The sequence below is a fragment of the Dermochelys coriacea genome, chromosome 9 (assembly GCF_009764565.3).
Source record: "Dermochelys coriacea isolate rDerCor1 chromosome 9, rDerCor1.pri.v4, whole genome shotgun sequence".
In the NCBI taxonomy this organism is placed as follows: domain Eukaryota; kingdom Metazoa; phylum Chordata; order Testudines; family Dermochelyidae; genus Dermochelys; species Dermochelys coriacea.
The window spans coordinates 5,419,778-5,441,401 of NC_050076.1; the positions used below are offsets into that span (position 1 = coordinate 5,419,778).

The window sequence follows — 21,624 nt, forward strand, 5'->3', positions numbered from 1 at the left end:
GGGACAGATCATGCTGTGCTCTCTGCCACACTTGGATCTTTAGCCCTTTAGGCCCGATGGGGGCTGTAACAGCAGAGCAGCCTGGGGATGGAGATGTCCTTCCCCGGATCCCAGTGGATCTCCCCTGCATCCAGCACTTGTCCTCTCAGCAGCGTTGCACCCGATTCCCCTCTGGCTGGCACCAGTATAACTCCACTGGCATCGGTGGCCCCACTCCTGGTGGGTGCAGGTGTGCGTGAGAATAGGATCTGGTCCAGAGGTTCCTTGTCAGCTAGGTTAGGTGGAGGTGTTCTGAGGGGAGATTGCCCAGGGCTAGGAATAGGAGACAACGCTGGGACCACAGGAGCATCAGTTTCTCTGTCGGGGCAGCAAGCCAGATTTTAACCCGGGGCTCCTTCCGGGACCCAGGGTCTAGCCCAGAGAGGCCAGTTGCTCAGGGTTCCCGTGTGCCTTTCAGTGGAGTGCAGCAGCAACCTCTTCACCCAGAGAAGTGGGGTGATCACCAGCGCCGACTTCCCCAGCTCCTATCCCAAGAGCTCTGACTGCCTGTACCGCATTGAGTTGGAGGAAGGTTTCCTTATCAGCCTGCAGTTCGAAGACAGCTTTGACATTGAGGACCACCCGGAGGTGTCCTGCCCCTATGATTACATCAAGGTGAGCTGGCTGGGCTGGCCCCAGCTCTGGGAGATCTCTGGGCGTGATTCCCCCTATGTTACCTCAACTCCTACCTCATCGGACCACCCGCGACCCAGACCCTAGTGAGTACAGCCAGTGGGAGCACAGCCTGCTTACAGCAGGGCTGAATATTTACCGCAGCTCCACTCCGGACAGCTCCAGCTGAATTTAAGCCATGCCTGCAAAACTAAAAGCTCACCACTGAAGATTTGCTCAGGTTTTACTCAGGCAAACTTCCTTGTGCCATTCCCTGAGTACGAACAAAGCCCCAGCTCACCCCCTATTTGCAGCATCCCCTGCTAGTCCAGCACTGGTGCCCTCCTCGCACCCCCAGCTTTGCCAGTGCATCCCATTCCTGAGCTGTCATGTAGCACCATGGCTGGTTCAGTCCTGAGCATCTCATGGCGATCCCAGCCTGTGTGTGACTTTGCGAAGCCTTTGAGATTTGGGCAAACATTCATTGGAGACCAGTGAGAGTGCCCCTCCTTGTCCCCCTCCCCCAAAGCATTTCATAGAGGGTCTAAGACATATTTATATTTGCAAGGCCTCAGGGCGTAGAGAGACCCACGCGCCAGCCCCAGGCATAGAGAGACCCACGCGCCAGTCCCTGGGCATAGAGAGACCCACACGCCAGCCTCAGTGCATAGTGAGCCCCCAGTGGATCCTAACTCTCTGCACCATCTCCTCTTGTTGCTCTGGCAGATTAAAGCCGGTTGGAAGCAGTTTGGCCCTTTCTGTGGGGAAAAATCCCCAGGACGTCTAGAAACCCAAAGCAACAGCGTTCAGATCCTGTTCCACAGCGACAGCTCAGGAGAGAACCAAGGGTGGAAGTTATCCTACACAGCAATCGGTAACTGCTCTGGCTTCTTCCCTTCACCGTGCATGGGGGGCTGGACCCTGCACATACAGACCAAGGCTCCACCTGGTCTAGAATCCTGTCTCTGACAATGGCCAAGGCCAGAGACTTCAGGCAAGAGATGGGATAGATCTTGCATAATTAATTTAACTGAGCAATCCTGTTCTTTGGACGGGAACTTCTCCCTGAGCGTGGCTGTGCCCTCAAACATGGGGACAGGGATCTCCCATGATCCTCATTAACCAGTGTCACTGCACATGCTACTGCTATTCAGACAAGCATCACCCCCTCTTTTTTTGAATCTTACCAAGCTCTTTATTTACCTCACTAACATCCTGCAGCAGCGAGTTCCACAGGTTAACTCTGCAGGCTAAATGGGCTGCCTTTTTAATTTCACAGCATGCCCTCCCTTAATAATGCTGCTCTGTGCCATTGCCACAGTGGTATTGAGCCAGGCCTGGGTAACAGTTTGGAGTCTGTGTGCAGCCTGCCCGGCAGCGCAGCCTGGACTGGCACGCAGGAGCCTGCTGGCCTGTAGGTGTAACCCGTCCACATTCCACGCAGTGCTCTGTCCCCCTCTAGCAGTGGCAGGCCCGCAAAAAGAGGTAGCGGCAGCCTGGGCTAATACAGCTGGGTAGTGGTCTGAGCTTAGGAGAGGCTTATGCTTTTGGATCCAGAGGTTCCCAGGGTCAGTCTCTGCTACTGGCACCCCACCCAGGGGCACAGCCTTGCACGGGGTGGCCCACTGGGGGACCTGACCTTGGGTGTGTCTCCGAGGGGTTGTAAAGGCAGCAGCTCTGCTAGGCTAGCGGCGAGGGAGTGTTTGCTGGGCAGCGCCAAAGCCTGTCTCGCTGCACAGCTCCCGCTGGGGAATTCCCTGCTCCCTCCACTCCGGGACTCAGGCTTTGGCAATGAGGAAGGTTTCTCCAGCACCAGCTCTTCCCCAGCCTTCACCCCCCACCCTATCCCTCCTCCTCTGCACGGTGCTGCCCAGGAGAGGTCACTGAGCCCGTCCCAATCAGTGCTTGTGTCACGCCACTCCACAGCTGGGTTCCTTGCTTCCCCCATTGGCTTGCCCTGACCTCCCAGCTGGATGGATCAGTCACAGCTTGGTACCCGATGCGCCAGTCACATTGCCGGCACAGCACAGATTGCCAGCTCACCCTGGGCATCAGCTTAGCTGCAGGGGTGACCTCACTGGCCGACCGGCCTCGCCATCAAATATTTTTGCCACTTGGAAACCACCTTGATGTACCTGCCACTCACAGCAGTGGTGCCAGGCATTGGGCCCTTGGGAGGAACAGGATGTTTATGCTGAGTGTGCAGTCATCGGTCCTCATTTCATCCAAAATACACGGCTGTGTTCGAAAATAGCCAGGCCAGTGAGCAGGCAAGACAGCTCGGGGGGGATTCCAAAGGCAACCCCCTAGGAAGCAACAGTCTCCATGCCCCCCGTGACATGCCCCTCTGCCTGCAGGTCTGGCCCAGTGAGAATTGGTGGGAACTATTACCCTAATAAACAGCTGTGGGTCCTGGAATTCAGAGCAGCCTCCATTGGTTGGGGCGCCACCCTCACACACCCTCACCAGTCGGTCAGCATGGTCTTTCTTTGTTCCCCTCTCCCCCCCTCGAAGGGAACCCGTGCCCACTGGTGCAGCCACCAATCAACGGGAAAATCGAGCCCTCGCAAGCCAAGTACACTTTTAAGGACCAGGTGGTCATCAGCTGCAACCCCGGCTACAACGTGCTAAAGGTACCAGGGCCACTGGCTTTGATGTGAGCGTTCGGGGCGGTGGGCCAGATTCTCTCCTCTCCTCCACCAGAGGAAACCTGGGACCAGTGAGGGGCACTCCACGTGTCTGGCATTTGAGCCAGAGGCATGTTCGTATTTAAGGAGGCCTACAATGTTGTATGGTAATGAGCCAAAACCCGGGCACAGGAAGTCAGGCTAGATGATCGGATGGTCCCTTCAGCCCTAAATGCTCTGAAACTATCCCAGGATGGGCGTCATTGCCCCAGGAGGCTGCAGCCGTGCTCTGGAGAAATTAATCCAACAAAAACCCGTCCAACTCTCCCAGAGCAAGAACTATCCACAAGGGCCCAATACACTTAGAGCCAGAAACTAGCCACTAAAGAAGTGGGAGGAGAGAAAATACAGCACGTCCCCCAACCACCAGCTAAACCTCTCGCCCACGCCAGCAAACTAGCTACTTGCAAATAAGCCAGACGCAAAGCTTGGCGTCTCCCCAAGAGACGGAGGCACCTGGGGTGCTGCTCTGTCTGTGATTTCCTGCTACACTCTCCCAAACCAAGCAGGGCTGGTCCTTTGGTAGGTGACCTTCACGGAGCTGCTGGTAACTAAAGGAAATGGTGATGAATCAGTAGATGGAACTCTTACCTCTGAATCAGTACTGAGCCATCCTCGGCTCTACCTACCCCATCCCTGGGGCTTCATAAAATGACCTCTCTCTTTATATAAATCCATCTCTAGCATCACCCCTATGTCCCAGTACACTAATACTCTATGATAGGCTGCTCCATCCTTCTGGCTAGGTTCTAATACTGCGCCCACTGCCGTCATATTTGGGGGAAAAAAACACATTTGTTTTCTAATTTTCTTTCAAACTCAATAAACGGAGGGGTTCTTAATGAAGAGGAAACTCTCTTTGTTACTGGCTTGCCCAGTGAGCAGCGTCTCTTTACGGTGGATAGTTGGCCCGGTCAGGCCATTGGGAAGATGAGTCTTTGCAGTGGGAGTGGGAGGTCCTTTGGCTGCGTGGATAATGGTTTTCACTTGTCCCTTCTGCCCAGGATAACGTGGAGAGCGACTCTTTCCAGATCGAGTGTCTGAAGGACGGAACATGGAGCAACAAGATCCCCATCTGCAAAAGTAAGAAACCCTCACCCCGACCACTGAACGCTATATGGAACTACTATGCCAGGCTCACAGAGTGCAATCTGCCGCTCAGAGGCACCTCACCAGTCAGGGTGGCTATTAATTATACCTCTGCAAAAACAGGTTGGCTCTTTCTTCTAAATGGAACAGGGTTTGTGCTCAATGCCACAGGTTGGCTGTTTATTTTTTTCCTTGAGTGACTTACTAATGTAATTGGATTTCCAAGCTGTTTGACCTTCTCACATCTCAGATGGCCAAGCAAGCCCTAGCCTGGCTCATCTGTGAAAATCTTCAGCCAGTCATTAAGGGCCTGATCCAATGCCCGTTGACATCTGTGGGAAGGCTCCAGTTAACTTTGCTGGGAGCTGGATCAAGCCCAAAAGCTACTAGCAATGGGTGGGGGATATGGAAAGGTTCAGGTGCCAATTAAGACCTTCTCAGAACTTCTTTCATCCACAAAATCTGGGTTGAGCTCTCACCAGACAGTCTTTGTTGTGATCGTTCCGCTCCTTCATGTCAACTCACGGCTGCGGGGAGCCAGCTGCCGAGTTCTGGTGTGAATCTGGACTTGTCCAAGTCTGGGGGATGTCTGGAGCTGGGCGGATGGATGTGGTAACTCTGCCCATTATAGACATAAGTGCCGTTTGTAAAATCTGAATATGGATCTGAATTTCTTGCCAGTTTTGGGGTGTCCAAATCCAGGGCTTCTCTGTCTTCTGACCCAGTCCCCCTGTCTCTGAAATCAAGCGAATGAAATGCACTATTTACACCTTCATCACAATCAATTTTTTCCTGCAAACCACTGACTTCTTTTCTCCAGCATGCACAGCTATGGCTCTCATCACTAATGTCTGCCTTTTGAATTAGCTTACTGGTTTCCATGTCAGGAATGTATAGATTGCTTAAACCCAAATGTCCCTGCTCTCATGCCATCCACAGTTGGATCTTACAGAACAGGAATCGCTGCATCCCAGGGTTTTAGAACGCTGGGTGGTACCAGGCAGGCAGTCCAGGCTCACTCTTGTGCTGCAGATGAAGCTAGAAAGGAACGGTAATGTGCCTCCGAATGATCAGCTGAGTGAAATGCTCCAGATTAAAAAACTAATGCCAAGGTAAGGAGCCTTTGACTTCAAGGTCATCGGTTCTGATCCAGCCCAGGTCAGAAGTAACCGAAAGGCATTATCATCTGACAGTGGCCAGTGTTAAATGAACTGGCAGAGTCCACCCCAGTGGCATGCAGTGACACATTTAGACAGGCGCGCAGTTCTACACTTGCATGCAAAATGGCGTCCTCCATGCAGCACAACCTTGCACCTTCAGCACATGCAAGATCAGGCTGTGTGGAGAACACCATTTTCTTCTAGGAAATAGCATCCTCTGTGCACACTCAGGGACCAGACAGAAGTGCACAGCCAGTCCTGGGGCATGTGTTCCACATGCAGAGGGCACACCACTGGTCCACCCAGTTCCTAGCAGAGAAGTGTGTGCATTAAGAAAAACACCACCCCAGTTGGCAGTAGCTAGCACCCTAATGTTGGCAGTGTCAGCGTGGAGAGTGAACTCCCCTCTGTCCCCTCTAGGTGGTCTGTCAGGGGCCTGGTCCCTCTGCAGCTCCCCTTTGGGGTGCACCAGGGTCACGTCCTCATTTGGGCTCTCATCGTGCAGGTCGTGGATGTTAACATCACCGGCCCAAAGATGGAAACCCAGCCCTCCAGCTAAGCACCTCTGGAGTTCACCCCCATCGAGGTTACAGGCAGAGAGAAAAAATAAAACAAACGAGTCCCAGACGAGCCCCCAGCCTCTCTTCCTTCAGGCAGTCTTGGGCTAGCCACAGTCCATCTCAATGTCCTCTGCTCAGCCACCAGAAAAGGTTCTTGAGGTGATTGTTTATAGCCTGGCTCTCCTCTCGGGCCTGGACAGTCTGTGGTCATGGGAGCAGCCCCTGCCTTCCATCAGGCCTCTCCCTGGGAGCTGGAGACTTGAGATCTGTCCTCGCCCCAGAGTAGCCTCCTGCTGAGCTCTCACACCTCTCCTGACAGGCCATGCAAGTATGGCGGGGCAGGGCAGGGTGAGCCCATAACCACTCCACCATCCCTTCCAGTCCGGTGCAGGGTTTCCACCCTCCGTCACACTGGCCCGGCCTGGTCAGCGTGGAGGCACATGGAGCAGTGTGGGGGAAACACGCACCAAGCTGGAGTTGATCTGTGACAAAGGGAGGACTTCAGCCTCCAGGGCAGTACATTCAGAACCGTCCAGTTTAACTCCTCTACGAAAACAAAGTACCAGTCCTCAAACACTGACAGTTTCCTATATGTTCTGAAGCATTGAACTTGCTGCCACCTATTTCAGAGCAGAAGAGAGCAGAGGGAAGGGTGGGGAATGTCAGCCGGTCTCCCTCACTTGGCAATGACCACCCAGGAAGTCTCGAAGAGTCCTGTAAAAGAAGATAAGGGGTTACGTTTCCTGCCATTGCACAATGTTCTACTCACACTGAGAGCAACGGCAGCCTGGCCTGAAAACCCTGTGGGACTCTTTGAACCTTGACCCTTAGCCCCTATCACCATCTACCAACCAAGCACACACTTGAGGAGAGAACATAAGAATGACCACTCTGGGTCAGACCAAAGGTCCATCTAGCCCAGTATCCTGTCTTCCGATAGTGGCCAGTGCCAGGTGCCCCATGGGCAATGAACAGAACAGGTAATCATCAAGTGATCCATCCCCTGTTGCTCATTCCCAGCTTCTGACAAACAGAGGCTAGGGATACCATCCCTGCCCACCCTGGCTAATAGCCATTGATGGACGTATCATCCATGAATTTATTTGGTTCTTTTTTGAACCCTGTTATAGTCTTGGCCTTCAAAACATCCTCTGGCAAAGAGTTCCACAGGTTGACAGTGTGTTGTGTGAAGAAACACTCTGGTGGCTGACCAGAGGACTGAGTTAGGTTTTGTTGGTTATGGATGGAGGAGCTTCAGAAGGCTCTGGGAAGTAGTGCAGCTCAAAGAAGGCCCCTGCATTTTGAAGGTTGACCTGAGCTTTTTTGCTTCAAAATCACAGTTGCAATCTCGTGGACATGGACTCTGTCCTAAGGTTTTCAGTACATCCAGCCTGTGGCTAGGCTGGGCGTGCTGGGATGATTTAGTTGGGGTTGGTCCTGCTTTGAGCAGGGGGTTGGACTAGATGACCTCCTGAGGTTCTTTCCAACCCAGATAGTCTAGGATTCTATGATTTCCACCTCTGATCCCATACAAGCCCAGGAAGCTCACTACCAGCCTTTGAAATTTGGTGGACCTTGGACCTGGATCCCGATTCAATCTTTGGAGTCTTGGGACCCATTCAGCTGATAAATCCAAACACCCATGTGGAATAATGGATCCAAATCCTCTGGCTTGGACCCTTCTGTAGCTGTGAGGAAACATTGCCTGTCCCCCATCTACTCTCTCTCCACACACCATCTACTCTCTCTCCACACACCAAATGTATATCCAGGGTAGGCTCCTATGATTCCACTCTCTGCTAATCCATGCAGTTGCTCTGAGCTAAGATGCACATTTTGGATCTCATTCCTCTCTTGTATCGGTGACACCTGGGAACGGGGGACAGCTATGAGGACCCAGCAGTGTTGCTGGCTGGAGTTTTCCTGATCCACAACCTCCCCTTGCAAATATCATTGCGGGAGGAATCTTTATTTGAAAATAATAATACTATAGGCACCTACAAAACCCACTGCACAGTGGTCTTTGTAAGGGTACATTTTGGTTTGCAAATCTCGCTGAGGATGGGAAGCGTGATGCGGCTAGAATTGCTAAATATGATCATATCTTACAATATTGCCTTTGAAGCATGTGGCATAATTATTACTGTAAAATACAGAGGAATCCTCCTAATTCAATCAAACCTTGAGGTTCCAATTCCCTCATACTATACCAGTCTTCCACAGATTTCATTTGGAGCTCTGATTGTGCAGAGACTGAATAAAAACTAGAACTGGTTGGACTTTTTTCCCCACCAGCTTTTGGACCAAAGAGAAATTGTCATCCAAATCTTGTTGAGGAGTCATTGAAAAATTGAACCCTCCCCCGCCCCCCAACTGACAGTTTGGGCTGTCAAAAAATGGGGGGAGGGGCTGTTGTCAATTAAAATCCCTCCAAAGAAATAATCGATGAAAAAGTTGCACAAAAATGAAATTTTTCCCCCCAAAACATTTGGCGGTAAATACATGTGTTTTGGAACGAGCACTAATAAACATTGATGGGGGAGCTGACTTGGGCCCAGTGAGGAAAGTTTCATTGGAACTGGGCTGGCGCGGGCTGCATCCCACTGGGGAACTGAGCACAGTAAGGCCAAGGAGGACACGTGGAATGAGAAAGCCACTGACGCAACAGAGGACATTTACTCCGCTAAGGCAGGTTTCCCTTTGAGCGGGCTCCATTGCACTACACTGCCTATAGATTTTTAATAGAGATGGATCTCTGTGCACAGCACGGTCAGTGTGTATAACTCAAGCTGCCTTTCACGCTTGCTGAATTGCTCCCGTGTATCATTAACTATTTCTGGTGTTATTGGGCTGTGTTTCCTGCATGAACTTTCTCTGCTCGGCCACTGATTCTGCTTTCTCTCTCTCTGCTTTCCTCTTTCCCCCTTTCTCCTCTGCTTTCCGCGCAGCTGCAGAAACAACCGACCCCAGGCCAGAGAGAGGAGCCGAGTTGGACCAAGCGACAGCATGAGCCTGGGTGCCATCAAGCCACACCCGTTAGAGTGGCCAGTGTCTCTTAGACGTGTCAGGGGAGTCATTAGGGCTCCAGCGGGGCATCCCCACCCCCATCACCCTTCCTGATCTGTATGGGACACAATGGAATCCATCACTGCTGTATGTATGGGGCCCGTGCTCTGTTAACCCCTTTCTGCCAGGCACACGCTTAACTCCCACTGGGTCTCCAGACAGGGAAAGAAAAACAAAACTGAAACGAATTCAAATGCTCAGGACCCTGCCGGAAAAACAAATAACCCTGTAGGCTGCTGAGAGACATAACACAGGCCAGGGAGCTCGCATCCTGGTGCTCTTCATGGACACGGCCTCTCCTCCCACTCCATCCCAGCCCTGCGCCCCACCACAATGAAAGTCGTTCTGCACAGGCTGGCGGCTTCGTCTGTGCTTGTTTGGTTTGTTTGGTTTAATTTAACTCTTTGCTGCCTGGTCTCTCTGGGTAAATCTGGGGATCTGTTCCAGTGTAATGAAAAAGAAACGTTCTTCCCTCTAGCTAAATAACATGGGGCAAAAAAAGCCAGGCTAGGCCAGCATGTTCCAGTGCATTTCAACCCCCCACCCCCAGCTCTTTGGGACTAAAAGGTGCTTTCAAGATAAATCCACAAGGAAGCAGTCTGTGATCACAAGTCTCTTCAACCTGCTTTTGCCTGCCCAAAGCCCTGACATGACTGGATGCCTCATGGCTCCATATTGAGGGTTCCGTCTCCTTTCCACCCATCCCAGATCTAGCAGAGACCTCCAGGGCCAGAGAGCACCAGCTGGAAGGAATTGTGGCAAGGGCTGCTATCATGCTCTTGGGGACAGAAAGGGGAAAGAAAACAGAGCAAGCCAGGGAAAGGAGCAGAGAAGCGGGGGAAGAGCTAGGTGGTCGTGACAGTGCATGGGCAGGGGAAATGATGGGCCGCGGTGGGAGTGAGTGGGGAGAGTGGATGAAGATGGGCTCTTGAGAGCTATGGGACCACGTACACAGAGCCAGCCAAAGTCCCTTGAAGTTGCTGGAAATCTTGGCTCAGGCCCATAGAGAGCCGGGCTCGGGCAGGAGCCAGACCTTGCAGAAGGAGAGAGATCAGAGTGGGGGCTCCCAGGGCTGGATGCCGAAAGAGTCTGTGAGTCAGCAGCACCCAAAAAGCAGCAGAGGGGAGGAGCTCACAGCTGACGCAGAGAGGGGAAAAGAAAGAGAGGGGCTGGCGAGGAGAAGGCCAGGCCTGGCAGGGGGTGGGCAGCTGCAAATGGGGACTGGAGGTGTCGAGCACAGTGCAGCAGGGCCCTGAAATAAAACGTGGGCGAAGAGAAGGGCCGGCACGAGGCAGAGAGGGGCCGGGCAGTGGAGAGGGGAGTGGGGCTAGCAGCCGAGAGGGAGATACTGAGCGTGAGGCTGTGGAGACAGAGAGGGAAGAGCTGACCCAGAAGAACAGGAAGAGAGGATCTAGCAGCGTGGAGATGCTGGTACCCAGGACGAGTGAACGCTGGGGATCCAAGAGCAGGGAGTGGCTGCAGCACCAGGCCCAGCTGAGAGCGGGGCCAGGGGCCAGTGTCAGAAAATGGGCCCGAGGAGGGACCTCCGTCACTAGGGGACACAGTCCTGTGTCCCATCCAGACCCAGGCAAGGCACCAGAGAGTGGGGCTCCTCCCTCCAGTCTCAGCAGCGTGAATCTCTTAGTAGCTTAAATGCAAACGGACACGGGTTTGTGGTTCATTCTCTGAGCAGCTTGGACTGAATCCGTTCACAAAGCCCTGGAGGGCAGGGGACACATGCAGGATGGCCCTGAGGTCTCCCAGAGCATGACATCATCTGCTCCTCAGCGTAGGTCTGCACTGCAGCTGGGAGGGTGCTCCCCAGCACACGGAGATGGCCCTCGCTAGCTCTGCTCCAGCTAGTGCGCTTAAAAAGAGCCGTGTAGCCGGGGGTAGCACTGGCCATGCCTACAACTAGCTGCCTCAGTACAAACCCACCCAGTGCACTAGCTCCAGCAGCCGGTGGTGCAGCCTGGTCTGGATGGAAGGAATTACAGGCGGAGATCAGCTATAGGTGGGCTGTTTGCAGTCAGTGGCTAACCCACATCCCTAAGCACGGTGTGTCTTCTCCCCAGGTCGGAGCATTGCAGAGAGAAAACAAGGATCTGGAGTGGGGCGGGAGAGGTGAAAGGAGGGCAAGTGGTGGGGAGGACTCACAGTCCAGGTCTGAGTGGGACAAGGTACCACACAACGCAGAGTCACCGTGGCAGGCACTGACCAGCCCCCGTGCCTCCAATCTCAGCAAAGAGGCCAAAGTTTGGATGGGCCATGGGAGTATAAACTTAAGATGGTCCCTTCGGGACAGGGTCCAAGGACACTGGTGGGGTAACAGGGGGAAGTCAGCCCTGTTGTTGCCCATGCTGGACCTGTCCAGTCTCCAGGGCTGTCTCTCTGGTGCCTGCCAGCACTAGACTTGATTTTTTGTTCACCAACACCAGCTGCTGCTGTAAAGACTGTGCCAACAATGCGCTGTGTAGCTCAGAGACAAATATGACGTCCTTGTCCAGAAGAATGGGCAGTCTTCTCAATTTGTAGAAGAATTTGCAGGGCTTGTCTTAACTGGCGTGTTAGCTCAAAGTATAACTTGAGTGTTGCCGACCTGACTCCATCCACACACACAAATCTCTAGTTTAAGTTCAGTGAGGCTTTAAACCAGAGCTAGCTGACACATTTCAGGGGTGGTGGAAGCTCAAATCCTACTGCTGCCCCATCTAATAATGCAGTAGGCATGGGACTACAGCCGGTGTTAACACAACTCATCAGCGGCTGACCCAATAAAGCTGTGTCGCTCCAGTGTTATTTTGCTGCATGGCCGCACTCACTCACACTAAGCTAGACCTAAGAGTGGCTATACTTCAACAAAAAAGCTTCAAAAACAGACTCCAACGAGAGACTGCTGAATTGGAATTAATTTGCAAACTGGATACAATTAACTTAGGCTTGAATAGAGACTGGGAATGGATGAGTCATTACACAAAGTAAAACTATTTCCCCATGGTATTTCTCCCTCCCACCCCACCCCCCACTGTTCCTCTGATATTCTTGTTAACTGTTGGAATTAGCCTACCTTGCTTGTCACCATGAAAGGTTTTCCTCCTTCCCCCCCCCCCCCCTGCTGGTGATGGCTTATCTTAAGTGATCACTCTCCTTACAGTGTGTATGATAAACCCATTGTTTCATGTTCTCTGTGTGTGTGTATATAAATCTCTCCTCTGTTTTTTCCACCAAATGCATCCGATGAAGTGAGCTGTAGCTCACGAAAGCTTATGCTCTAATAAATTTGTTAGTCTCTAAGGTGCCACAAGTACTCCTTTTCTTTAAGCTAGCTCATAACTTCAGTGTGGTAACCGGTGCTAATGGTTGCAGTGGAGACAAAACCTAAGTCTCTGATCCTTCAAACACTTCCTAGCTGGCGTGGTGCTTGCTAGGGGAGTAGTTCTGTTGGTTTCCGGTAGTGTTTGCAGGGCTGAGCTCTAGACAAAGTGAGGGATGGGGAACAACAAAAGCCCACGTTTAAGCAAAAGCATCAATCTAAGCAGCATGTGAGTCAATGGACAGAGCACTGGGCTGGGATCCAGGACACGTGGGTTCTCTTCCTGTCTCTGACCTGACTTACTGAATGACTTTGTACCAGGTGTTTCCTGTCTCTCTTCACCTCCCTCCGTGTCTGTCCTTCTTCTATTCAGAGTGTAAGCTCATCGGGGCAGGCAGCGTCTCTCACCCTGTGCTTGTACAGTGCCAAGCACAGTGCAGGCTAAGGTGGCAGTAGGTGCTGCTGAAATAATAAATAGCCCATTGAGAGGATCTGAATTCACAGCACACCCTGTGTACTGCACCAAGTTGCCATAGGATCTTTAAAGATCAAGTGGCCTTTTTCATAGGCCGTCTGTCCTATGAAAAAGGCAGTTGTAGGGGTTAGTATAAGCAGGGCCTGCCCTTTGAACACCTCGCCCTTGTGTTTATATCATTAGTTTGCTCTTGTGCCGGCTGAAACGTTCCTGGGGCTGCATTGCGCCTTCTAGTGATTAATTTGTTGCCTGACAATTCTAGGTATTTGTCTACCAGCAACTGTGTAGCCAGACAAAGCTACTGACGTGTTTATCATGGGATCCCCCCTCGTCTGGGCCAGGCTGGTCATGATTACACCAATGCCTGCCTTTTCCAGGCTCTGATGGGAATGAACACTCACCAGGAAGCAAGGCAAAGTGTAATAACTGAGTGTCTAAAAGCTGGTCAAATCTTTTGAGACCCCAACTCCAGCCCAGGGTCCGGGTTCCACATGCAGTACTCAGTCCAGCAATAGCATGAGCCCTTCACACTCCGTTCCCAGCGTTCCCGTGAAGCCATCGGAACCGCTTTGACACGCGTATCTGACCTGATAGCACCTACTCACCTGTGCAGCATTCATTCCCTAACCAATAATATCGAGGGATTTTATGGTAACAAATCCATAGCTGCCTAGTGATTTTGGTTAATACTACAATACACACCACAATGGCTCAGACTTTCACAGCAATAGCAAGGCTAGAGCTCACATTCTCCTCATCCCAAAGGCCAGGCCCTACCACTGGAGCCAAAAGAGAATTTCCCTTAGCTATTAGCAGTATAATGCCTATGACACACAGCTGAGCAATCCTGGTTCCATTCAGTGCAACACAAGGGTGAACATACACACTGGCTGGTTCATTGCATCAGTGACCTGGACTGGATTTGGTAAGATAGAGTCATCTCTGCTCACAGACTGACCGGAGTTACGGTTTATCACAGGAAACCATTGTCCTGCATAGGGATGGCGTAGGCAAACTCACAAAGGGAAGGGTTGGTTTGGGGCATATTGCAAGGCATTGCACGGTGAGGCTAAAGCGTGAAATCACGGCCTGTTGAAATCAATGCCAAAACTCCCATTGACTTTGACAGGGCCAGGACTTCAATGGGGAAGAAGGAGCGATTCCAATGGGAAAGGGCTGAGAGGGCCTGCTGGAAGGAAAGGGAAAGACAAGGAACTAAAGACAGATATACTTCTCCTCAGTGCCTGAAGGGGTAAAACCATCTCACGCGCACACATCCCCACCTGCTGCCGGCCTAGCTCTGGGAGAACTGGCAGGCCAGCTGATATACAAACCCCTTTCAAACTCCCCCAGCCCTGCAGTAATACCCGACAGAGGCAGCGGACAGAGCCTGCTAAGGTGGGATATGTACATATGCTACTAAAATCTCCTTTCCTCGTGGACTTTTAGTTGCCGACTGCAAAGCGCCAGTGGAGCTGGAACACGGGTCCGTCACCTTCGCCACAAGGAACAATCTCACCACGTACCGGTCAGGGATCCGGTACTCCTGCCAGCGACCCTACTATCAGATGGCCCCAAATATCACTGGTGAGGCCATCCGCCACTGGGGAAAGGGCTGTGGCCACGCAAGTGGGGGTGGGGCTCTGAACAGGGAGAGCGTGCGGCATGCTCATTGCTGGGCTAGTCGATGTGCAGTAGGCTAGTGTTAATAATAAGCATGTATCTGCAGAGATTGTGCAAATAATAATCTAGTGGGTATCTAAGTGTCTCTATTACATATATTGGTCATAAGCTTTTGTGGGTAAAAAAAATCCACTTCTTCAGATGCATGGAATGAACATTACAGATACAGGCATAAATATACTGACACATGGAGAAGGGAGTTACCTTACAAGTGGAGAACCAGTGCTGACAAAGCCAATTCAGTCAGGGTGGATGTGGTCCACTCCCAATAATTGATGAGGAGGTGTCAAGACCAAGAGAGGGAAAATTGCAGGGAAAACCTCCCTGGACATTCAATAACAGATTTAAAAGTAGCCATCCTCAACAAAAAAAACCTTCAAAAACAGACTTCAAAGAGAAACTGCAGAGCTACAATTCATTTGCAAACTTGACACCATTAATCTGGGCTTGAATAGGGACTGGGAGAGGCTGGCTCACTACAAAAGCAATTTTCCCTCTCTTGGTCTTGACACTTCCTCATCAGTTATTGGGAGTGGACCACATCCACCCTGACTGAATTGGCCTTGTCAGCACTGGTTCTCCACTTATAAGGTGACTCCCCTTTCTTCATGTGCCAGTATATAGTTATGCCTGTATCTGTAATGTTCATTCCATGCATCTGAAGAAGTGGATTTTTTTTTACCCACAAAAGCTTATGCCCAAATAAATCTGTTAGTCTTTAAGGTGCCACCGGACTCCTCGTTGTTTTTGTGGATACAGACGAACACAGCTACCCCTCTGATATATTACATAGATTGACTCTCTGTCATGGCAGGGTCAAAATTGCCATGGCGCGCTGCAGAATCAGGGGAAGAAAGAGCTATTGAGATTTGATCTTGTTGCTAAAGACAGAGCAGGCAGTTAAAGTGCAGTTGTTCTCTGCAAAGTGCCCCCTTGTTACTCGGCAGCCCTGTCCCTGGGTGTGGCTCAGTCAGAAATATAGCTTTACGCCTGTTCACTCTTGTTAGCCCTACAGGGCCAGTGCAGCTCCAGGAGCTGGATTTTACTTGACACAAGTGTTCACTAAATTGCAATCGCACAGCCCAATGGTGCCCTCAGTGGAAAACGGAGTCACACATCTGTATCCCAGAGTGGAGTGAGAAGGCAGCAAGGCTGCCAGGGTGTAGCAGAGGGCAACACGAGGCTTGTCTGTGTGCAAAAGTTGCCCCAATTTCACTAAACCGGTGCAGAACCCTGGTGTATTTCAAATGCAGAGAGACTCCTAGTGATTTAACGTCCGTCCATTGAGGCCAATCAGTATAAAGCACTGGGCTGCCAAACCCAGAGTGTGCGTGTAAGAGGATCGCATCGATTGAACTAAAAGGATTTCTGAACTGACTCAGTTAAATCAGGGCTGCAGCAGTGTGTGAACCAGCCCTCATTGGTGACTCAGGCCAGGCTGACCCCAGCCTGGCGCACGCATCTGCGGGGGTGCTTGCCGGGATGGCAGTTTGAAGAACCATTCTTTTCCTCACAACAGTGGATTGAAACGCTTTAGCCTAACTAAAGTTAGTGGGCTCACTAACTCAGTGTCAGGAGATCTGGGGGGAATGTAATGGCCTGTGATATGCAGGAGGGTCAGACTAGCTGCTCTCCTGGTCCTATGGATTTGATACAGGGCCTGATCTACAGAAGATCCGAGCGGCCAATGCTCCAGATGAAGTCAATGGGAGCTGGGGGAGCCTAGCACCCCTCCAGGTCAGGCCCCTGGAATCACCTAGAGACAATAAAATTGTCACAGGCTTGGTTGCTTCCTGAGCTCCCCCTCATGGCCAGAGATGGACCTGCGGCGTTCTGCCTCTGTTTCCCTTCGTCAGGGCCCTTTAAGAACTCCACAAACAAACGCATCGCTAGCTCAGCCAAACCCCTCCTTGAGCCTGGATTTCTCACACTAACAAAATAATTCCCCAAATAGAGTTCTCAAATCCCTGTGAAGGCTGAGCGTCCCACTGCGAGCTCCCAGGCCTTCCCTGCCTGGAGTCTGCTCACTCCCAGCAGCCACTCCCTGCCCTGGCAGGCCCCGGTCTCCCTCCAGCTTCACTCTGGCACCTCTTCCTACACAGCCCCACTCCTCAGCAGCTTCCTTAGAGAGGAACCCATGGATCCCTGCTTACATGTGCCTCCTGGGCTCTGAGGCCCCACAAGGGAGGGACCCAGAGCCCGGACTGCAGCCAGAGCCTGAACATCTACACTGCAATTTGATAGCCCCACCGCCCCAGCCAGAGTCAGCTGCCCCGGGCTGGCCGCAGCTTCCGCCTTGGGTCTTTGATTGCAGTGTAGAAATAGCCTTACTGTACAGCGGACAGAGCTCTGCTTCCATTGATAGTCAGGTATCATCTCGGCTACTCTCCCCCCTCACGGGGAGTGGTCTGCAGCGACAACAGGTCTGTAGCAGATCGAGCACTCAACGCCATGGCACCTCCTGCCGGTTGTCCGGGAATTAGCTCAATTCCAGCACTCAGAGCACCTCCTGCTGGCTGGTGTCTCTCATACCTCAGACACCCCACCCCATGTCCCTCCCAGACCCCGGTGCCCCTTACTATGGGGTTCTGCCCACATCAGCACCCCCACACTCTGGGTCTCCCCTCCCAGGGGAACCCCCTCCCCCTAGGCCCACCTTGCCTCGGTGGCTACTGCCAGTCATCATCTAGCCCCCTTTCTCTAGGGCAGACTGCAGTCTGTAATGGTCACTCATCATGGGCAAGGGGGTTGGACCAGCTGCCTCTGCCTATCCCCAGGCTGTATCTCTGCAGCCCCAGTACCTCCTTAGGCCTTTAACAAGGCCTCAGCCTGGGGAGTTGCCAGGCTGGAGCTCCCCAGCTCCTCTTGCCCCCTAGCTCTGCTCTGCTTCAGGTACCCTGCTCCAAGGCAGCCAAATTCCACCTTCAGGGCACCTCCACAAGCCCAGCATAGACTATGGCCCCTAGTATATATTTATGGCAACACCCCATAGGCTGTATGTCAACATGCGTGGCTAACCCATAGCCGCAGCCAATGGCACATGCACCGGCAGCATGTGCAAACCCTGCATTCAGATAAGCAACAGGCAGCTGGTCATGCAGGTGTGCGTCTATGCTCCCAGTTAACGTTTTGCTCTCTTCCAGGCACGTATATCTGTGATGCTAAGGGGGTGTGGAAGAGCGAGGAGCTGGGGACCAAGCTGCCGTCTTGTCGACCAGGTACCTAGAGAGCTCTGGCATGATGCACCACCAAACGAGCTGCCGTCTCGTAGCAGCGTTGCGTATGCCACGAGTCAGCCAATCCAGCATTCGCTCTCCAAGGGGCAACAGAGCATGACGCGATTGGTACAGGTTGGGGAAGGTTGGAGTCTGTTCAGCACAGATCCACTGACTTCACTCCATGGCTGGGGCAGCCCAATGCCTTCACTATGCAGTGGTGCCCCAGGCTGTGATCCACAGGTACGTCACCTTAGGAACACCTCAGCAGCAGGCAGGGACAGGGAGTATCCGCAGCGCTATACACAGGGGATGAGGGGTCTTGTGGCTATAAAGGGCAGAGCAATGAACAATAGCCGTGTGTCACCGAGATGGGGCTGGATTCTGAACACTCCAAAGTCCACAGGAGTTGAGCTCCAGCGGGCTGCTTCAGGGCCACCTCTAATGCCAGGTGGCCAAATCCTGCTCTGGAGGTCACTGGAGGTGTCAGCGCAATTGCACTGGTGGCCCAGGATGTGCGGCACCCTAGAACCTGCCTCAAGCGGCCACGCAAGAGCCCAGCAAAAATCAGAAACCCAGCAGGGCGGATCTTTAAATAATGGCCCAACAGCGTCCCCTCTGGGGGGGGGGGTGCTATACTGTGCCCACTGAGGTCTACTCCGACAGCACACAGTGCTCCACAGACATTTACTGATTGGTCCCCACTAGGCCCCTGGGTGAGAACTAGCCCCACTTTACATCTGGAGACACTGAGGTTGAGCGGGTAAGGGACCGGCCCCAGGGGGCAGGGAGAGGCATTGTCAGAAGAGGGAATTAGGCTCAGTGGCTCCTAGGTACCGTGCCTGTAGTCAGACCACCTCAGACTGTGGCTTAGGTGACCGATTGCCTTGCGCCAGTGGCTGTTAATGCAGGTTCTCTCTGTGTATGCGCACCTAGGCTGCAGTATTTTAGGAACAATTGGAGCCTAGAGTCTGAGCCAGAGAGAGAGAAAGCAAAACCTCAGCTGGGTCATGGGTGAGGAAAGGCCTGTATCTGTTCCTCTCCCACCTTCACTCCTTCTCCAGCTCACTGGCCGGCTTTGTCTTTCAAAAAGAGAGAACCCTGACTCCTGCCCTCCCTCTGATCTGCACACACTGCTCACTCGTCTCTAGCAAGCATACAGTTGCTGCAGTTACACTCCAGCCAAACGTGCCCTGCCTTACATGCCCCCCCTATGGTGCATGCTGCTATCTCCTGGGACCCCGCAGGCCAGCAATGATACCTCTCAGCGGACATGAAAAAGACAAATGTTCCCCTCTGCTCACAGCACATGCAGCGCTGGGCAGAGCTGTCTGCCCTTTAGAAACACCCCCACTGCCTTTCCCTCTCCTCACAATGCACCTAGATCTGACCTGGAGCTGGGCAAATCCCAGCACATGGTTTCTGGGAATATTTGCTGGGACTCGTTCAGGAATCCCACACTCCTTCAGCGGTCTTATCCCAGGAGTCTTTGTGGGGTCAGGATGCGCTGGCAGGAGTGTTTATGGACAGTGAATTTCAAGGCCAAGCTCACAGTTATTCACTGAAAGTGACCATTGCAGCCACACTCCCCTCTTTGAAGTGTTTGCAACCTCCCCTTGTCAGGCAGGACTTGACACAATACCATGGGACTTCACTGGCAAATCACACCTAACCAACAGAGTCCAGGTGTAGTACGTTTCAACAACACGCCATACCCGCTCAATCCAGAGACAGCCCAGCTGCAAAGCGAGGTTCGGCATCTGGATTTGGAACCCACCATTGTCTGGGACGTTTGGATCCCTCAGATCCTGGAACGCAGCCAGATGGTGGTGACTTCACTTTGTCCACTACCAGCTGAGCTAGGGTCCGACCTGTGACTAGAGGTGAAAATGGAGCCTCGTGTCCTATTGCCATTCCTCTCCCTGAGCTACGCTCCACAGTCTCGTGGTGAAACAAACACAACCATGTTAATTTCAGCCCCATTCATAAAACTTATTTTCTTTTTACATTGTTAAATGGAAAAGGATAAAATTAGCCAGAACATGTGCCCCCCCCCCCGCCAAGGTTCAAGGGTTTCAGGGCCAATGGAGAGTGAAGAGGATTGATTACCCTGTGTGTGTGTGTATGTGTTTTAAGTACAATTATGGACCCCCAATCCTGCACTTGGATCTGCATGGACAGATCTCTGGAGAGGTGCATGGATTTGATTGCAGGGTTGGGGCCAAAGCCAGAGAATAAATGATATTGTGGCTCCAGATTTACTCTCTCTTAACCACGCCCAAGGACATGGGAATTGCCAGCCCTGTTCAGCCCCGTGGCCCATCTAGTCCAGTAAACTGTTTCTACCAGTGGCTGTACCAGATGCTCCAAAGGAAGGTGTAAGAACCCCCTAAGTTGTGACTATGGCTACCTCCCCTTTTCTGGCTGCTTCTTGCCCCCCTCCATTGTGCTCCGGCTCCAGATAACATGACCGGTGACAAACATTTGGATGTGAGTCATTGGTGCTTCTGTTGGGCTAGGGAATCAATACAGACAGCCTTTGTGCGCCACTTCCAGTGCTCCAGCTTCTGATCCCCGAGGGCAGCCAGGAGCGCATAGAGACTCGGGGGTAATGAAGCGTGACAGTGGGGAGAAAGCTGCCAAATGTCTGTGTCAGTTCAGCTGTCGTTAGATTCCTCTTCCCCTTTGGCTCAAGCCAGTTTCCCACCACAACTAAACTCCCGTTCTCAGCCCCTGCTCTGCACCCCCATCTGCCATTAGCAAAAGCATGTCCAGGGCTTTCCGTGTGTCTTATGTATTTTTATTAGAATCAATATTTGGCTAGAAGAGCTTCCTCTAAACACATCCCATCGCCTTAGGAGGAAAAGCAGCTTCCCGGCAGCCTGACAGCTGGGATACAGGAAATGTTTGGCTAGGTGCATTTTATATTCCTGACAGTATTTGACATGGCAGGGAACCTAAACACACACACACATAAGTAAATGTACATGTACACACACACACACACATGCACACGTACACACACACACGTACACATATGCACATGTGCACTCATATGCAGATATATACATGCACACAAACATACATGTAAACACCCATGTACACATACACGTACAGATGTATATGTATATACACACACCTACACGTACACAGGTACACATGCATATGTACACACACACGTATCATACACACACATAAACGTACACATTGCACATGCATACACACATGTATGCACACACATGTACACATTTCCGGGAGGTTTCAGCTTTTCAAGTCAAGCTTTCCCCAGTGCTAGATTTCAGACACAGCAGTGTCACGCTGGTGTAACAAAATTGGCAGCACAGAGGAATGAAGCTGTTCACGTCCCTGCTCCGTATTATGGAGCTCAGCATTATTGTACTTCCTTAATCGCCGGGGCCCTCTCCCGGAGAGGCCGAGCAGTCTACTGGATTGAGCATGTAGCTGTGAACCATGAATCAACCTAATCATCTACTTATGTGGCCCCCCTCACTGAAGTCTGTGAGTGTCTGAATCTGTCACTGGCTTGCTCTGTGACCCACTTTCTCAGGCACCAGACAGAACCGCAGCAATCTGTCCTGTTGCTTTCCTTTATTTTCTCCACTCTGCCCCACACCACGCCAGCCTCCCTCGGAATGCCTGGCTAGAAATCAGAATTGCCAACTGTCTTCCTCTAGCGGGCATCTTTCCTTCCCAAGCGGAGTGAA

The 21,624-nt window shown here is 52.1% G+C and overlaps 1 protein-coding gene across 3 annotated transcripts in view; it reads left to right on the top strand.

The window, feature by feature from the left end:
* The window catches only part of MASP1 (MBL associated serine protease 1), a 66,492-nt gene that overhangs the window by 24,228 nt on the left and 20,640 nt on the right, over nt 1-21,624 (top strand). For 2 of the 3 annotated variants that reach the window (XM_038416916.2, XM_038416917.2), the window contains exons 5-10: nt 458-654; nt 1,378-1,525; nt 3,166-3,284; nt 4,343-4,421; nt 14,451-14,588; nt 17,828-17,902. In XM_038416916.2, the coding sequence (XP_038272844.1) occupies nt 458-654; nt 1,378-1,525; nt 3,166-3,284; nt 4,343-4,421; nt 14,451-14,588; nt 17,828-17,902 (756 nt within the window). Of the gene's footprint in view, nt 1-457; nt 655-1,377; nt 1,526-3,165; nt 3,285-4,342; nt 4,422-9,095; nt 9,262-14,450; nt 14,589-17,827; nt 17,903-21,624 lie in introns of those variants that run through there. The other variant, XM_038416919.2, reaches the window with a different exon arrangement.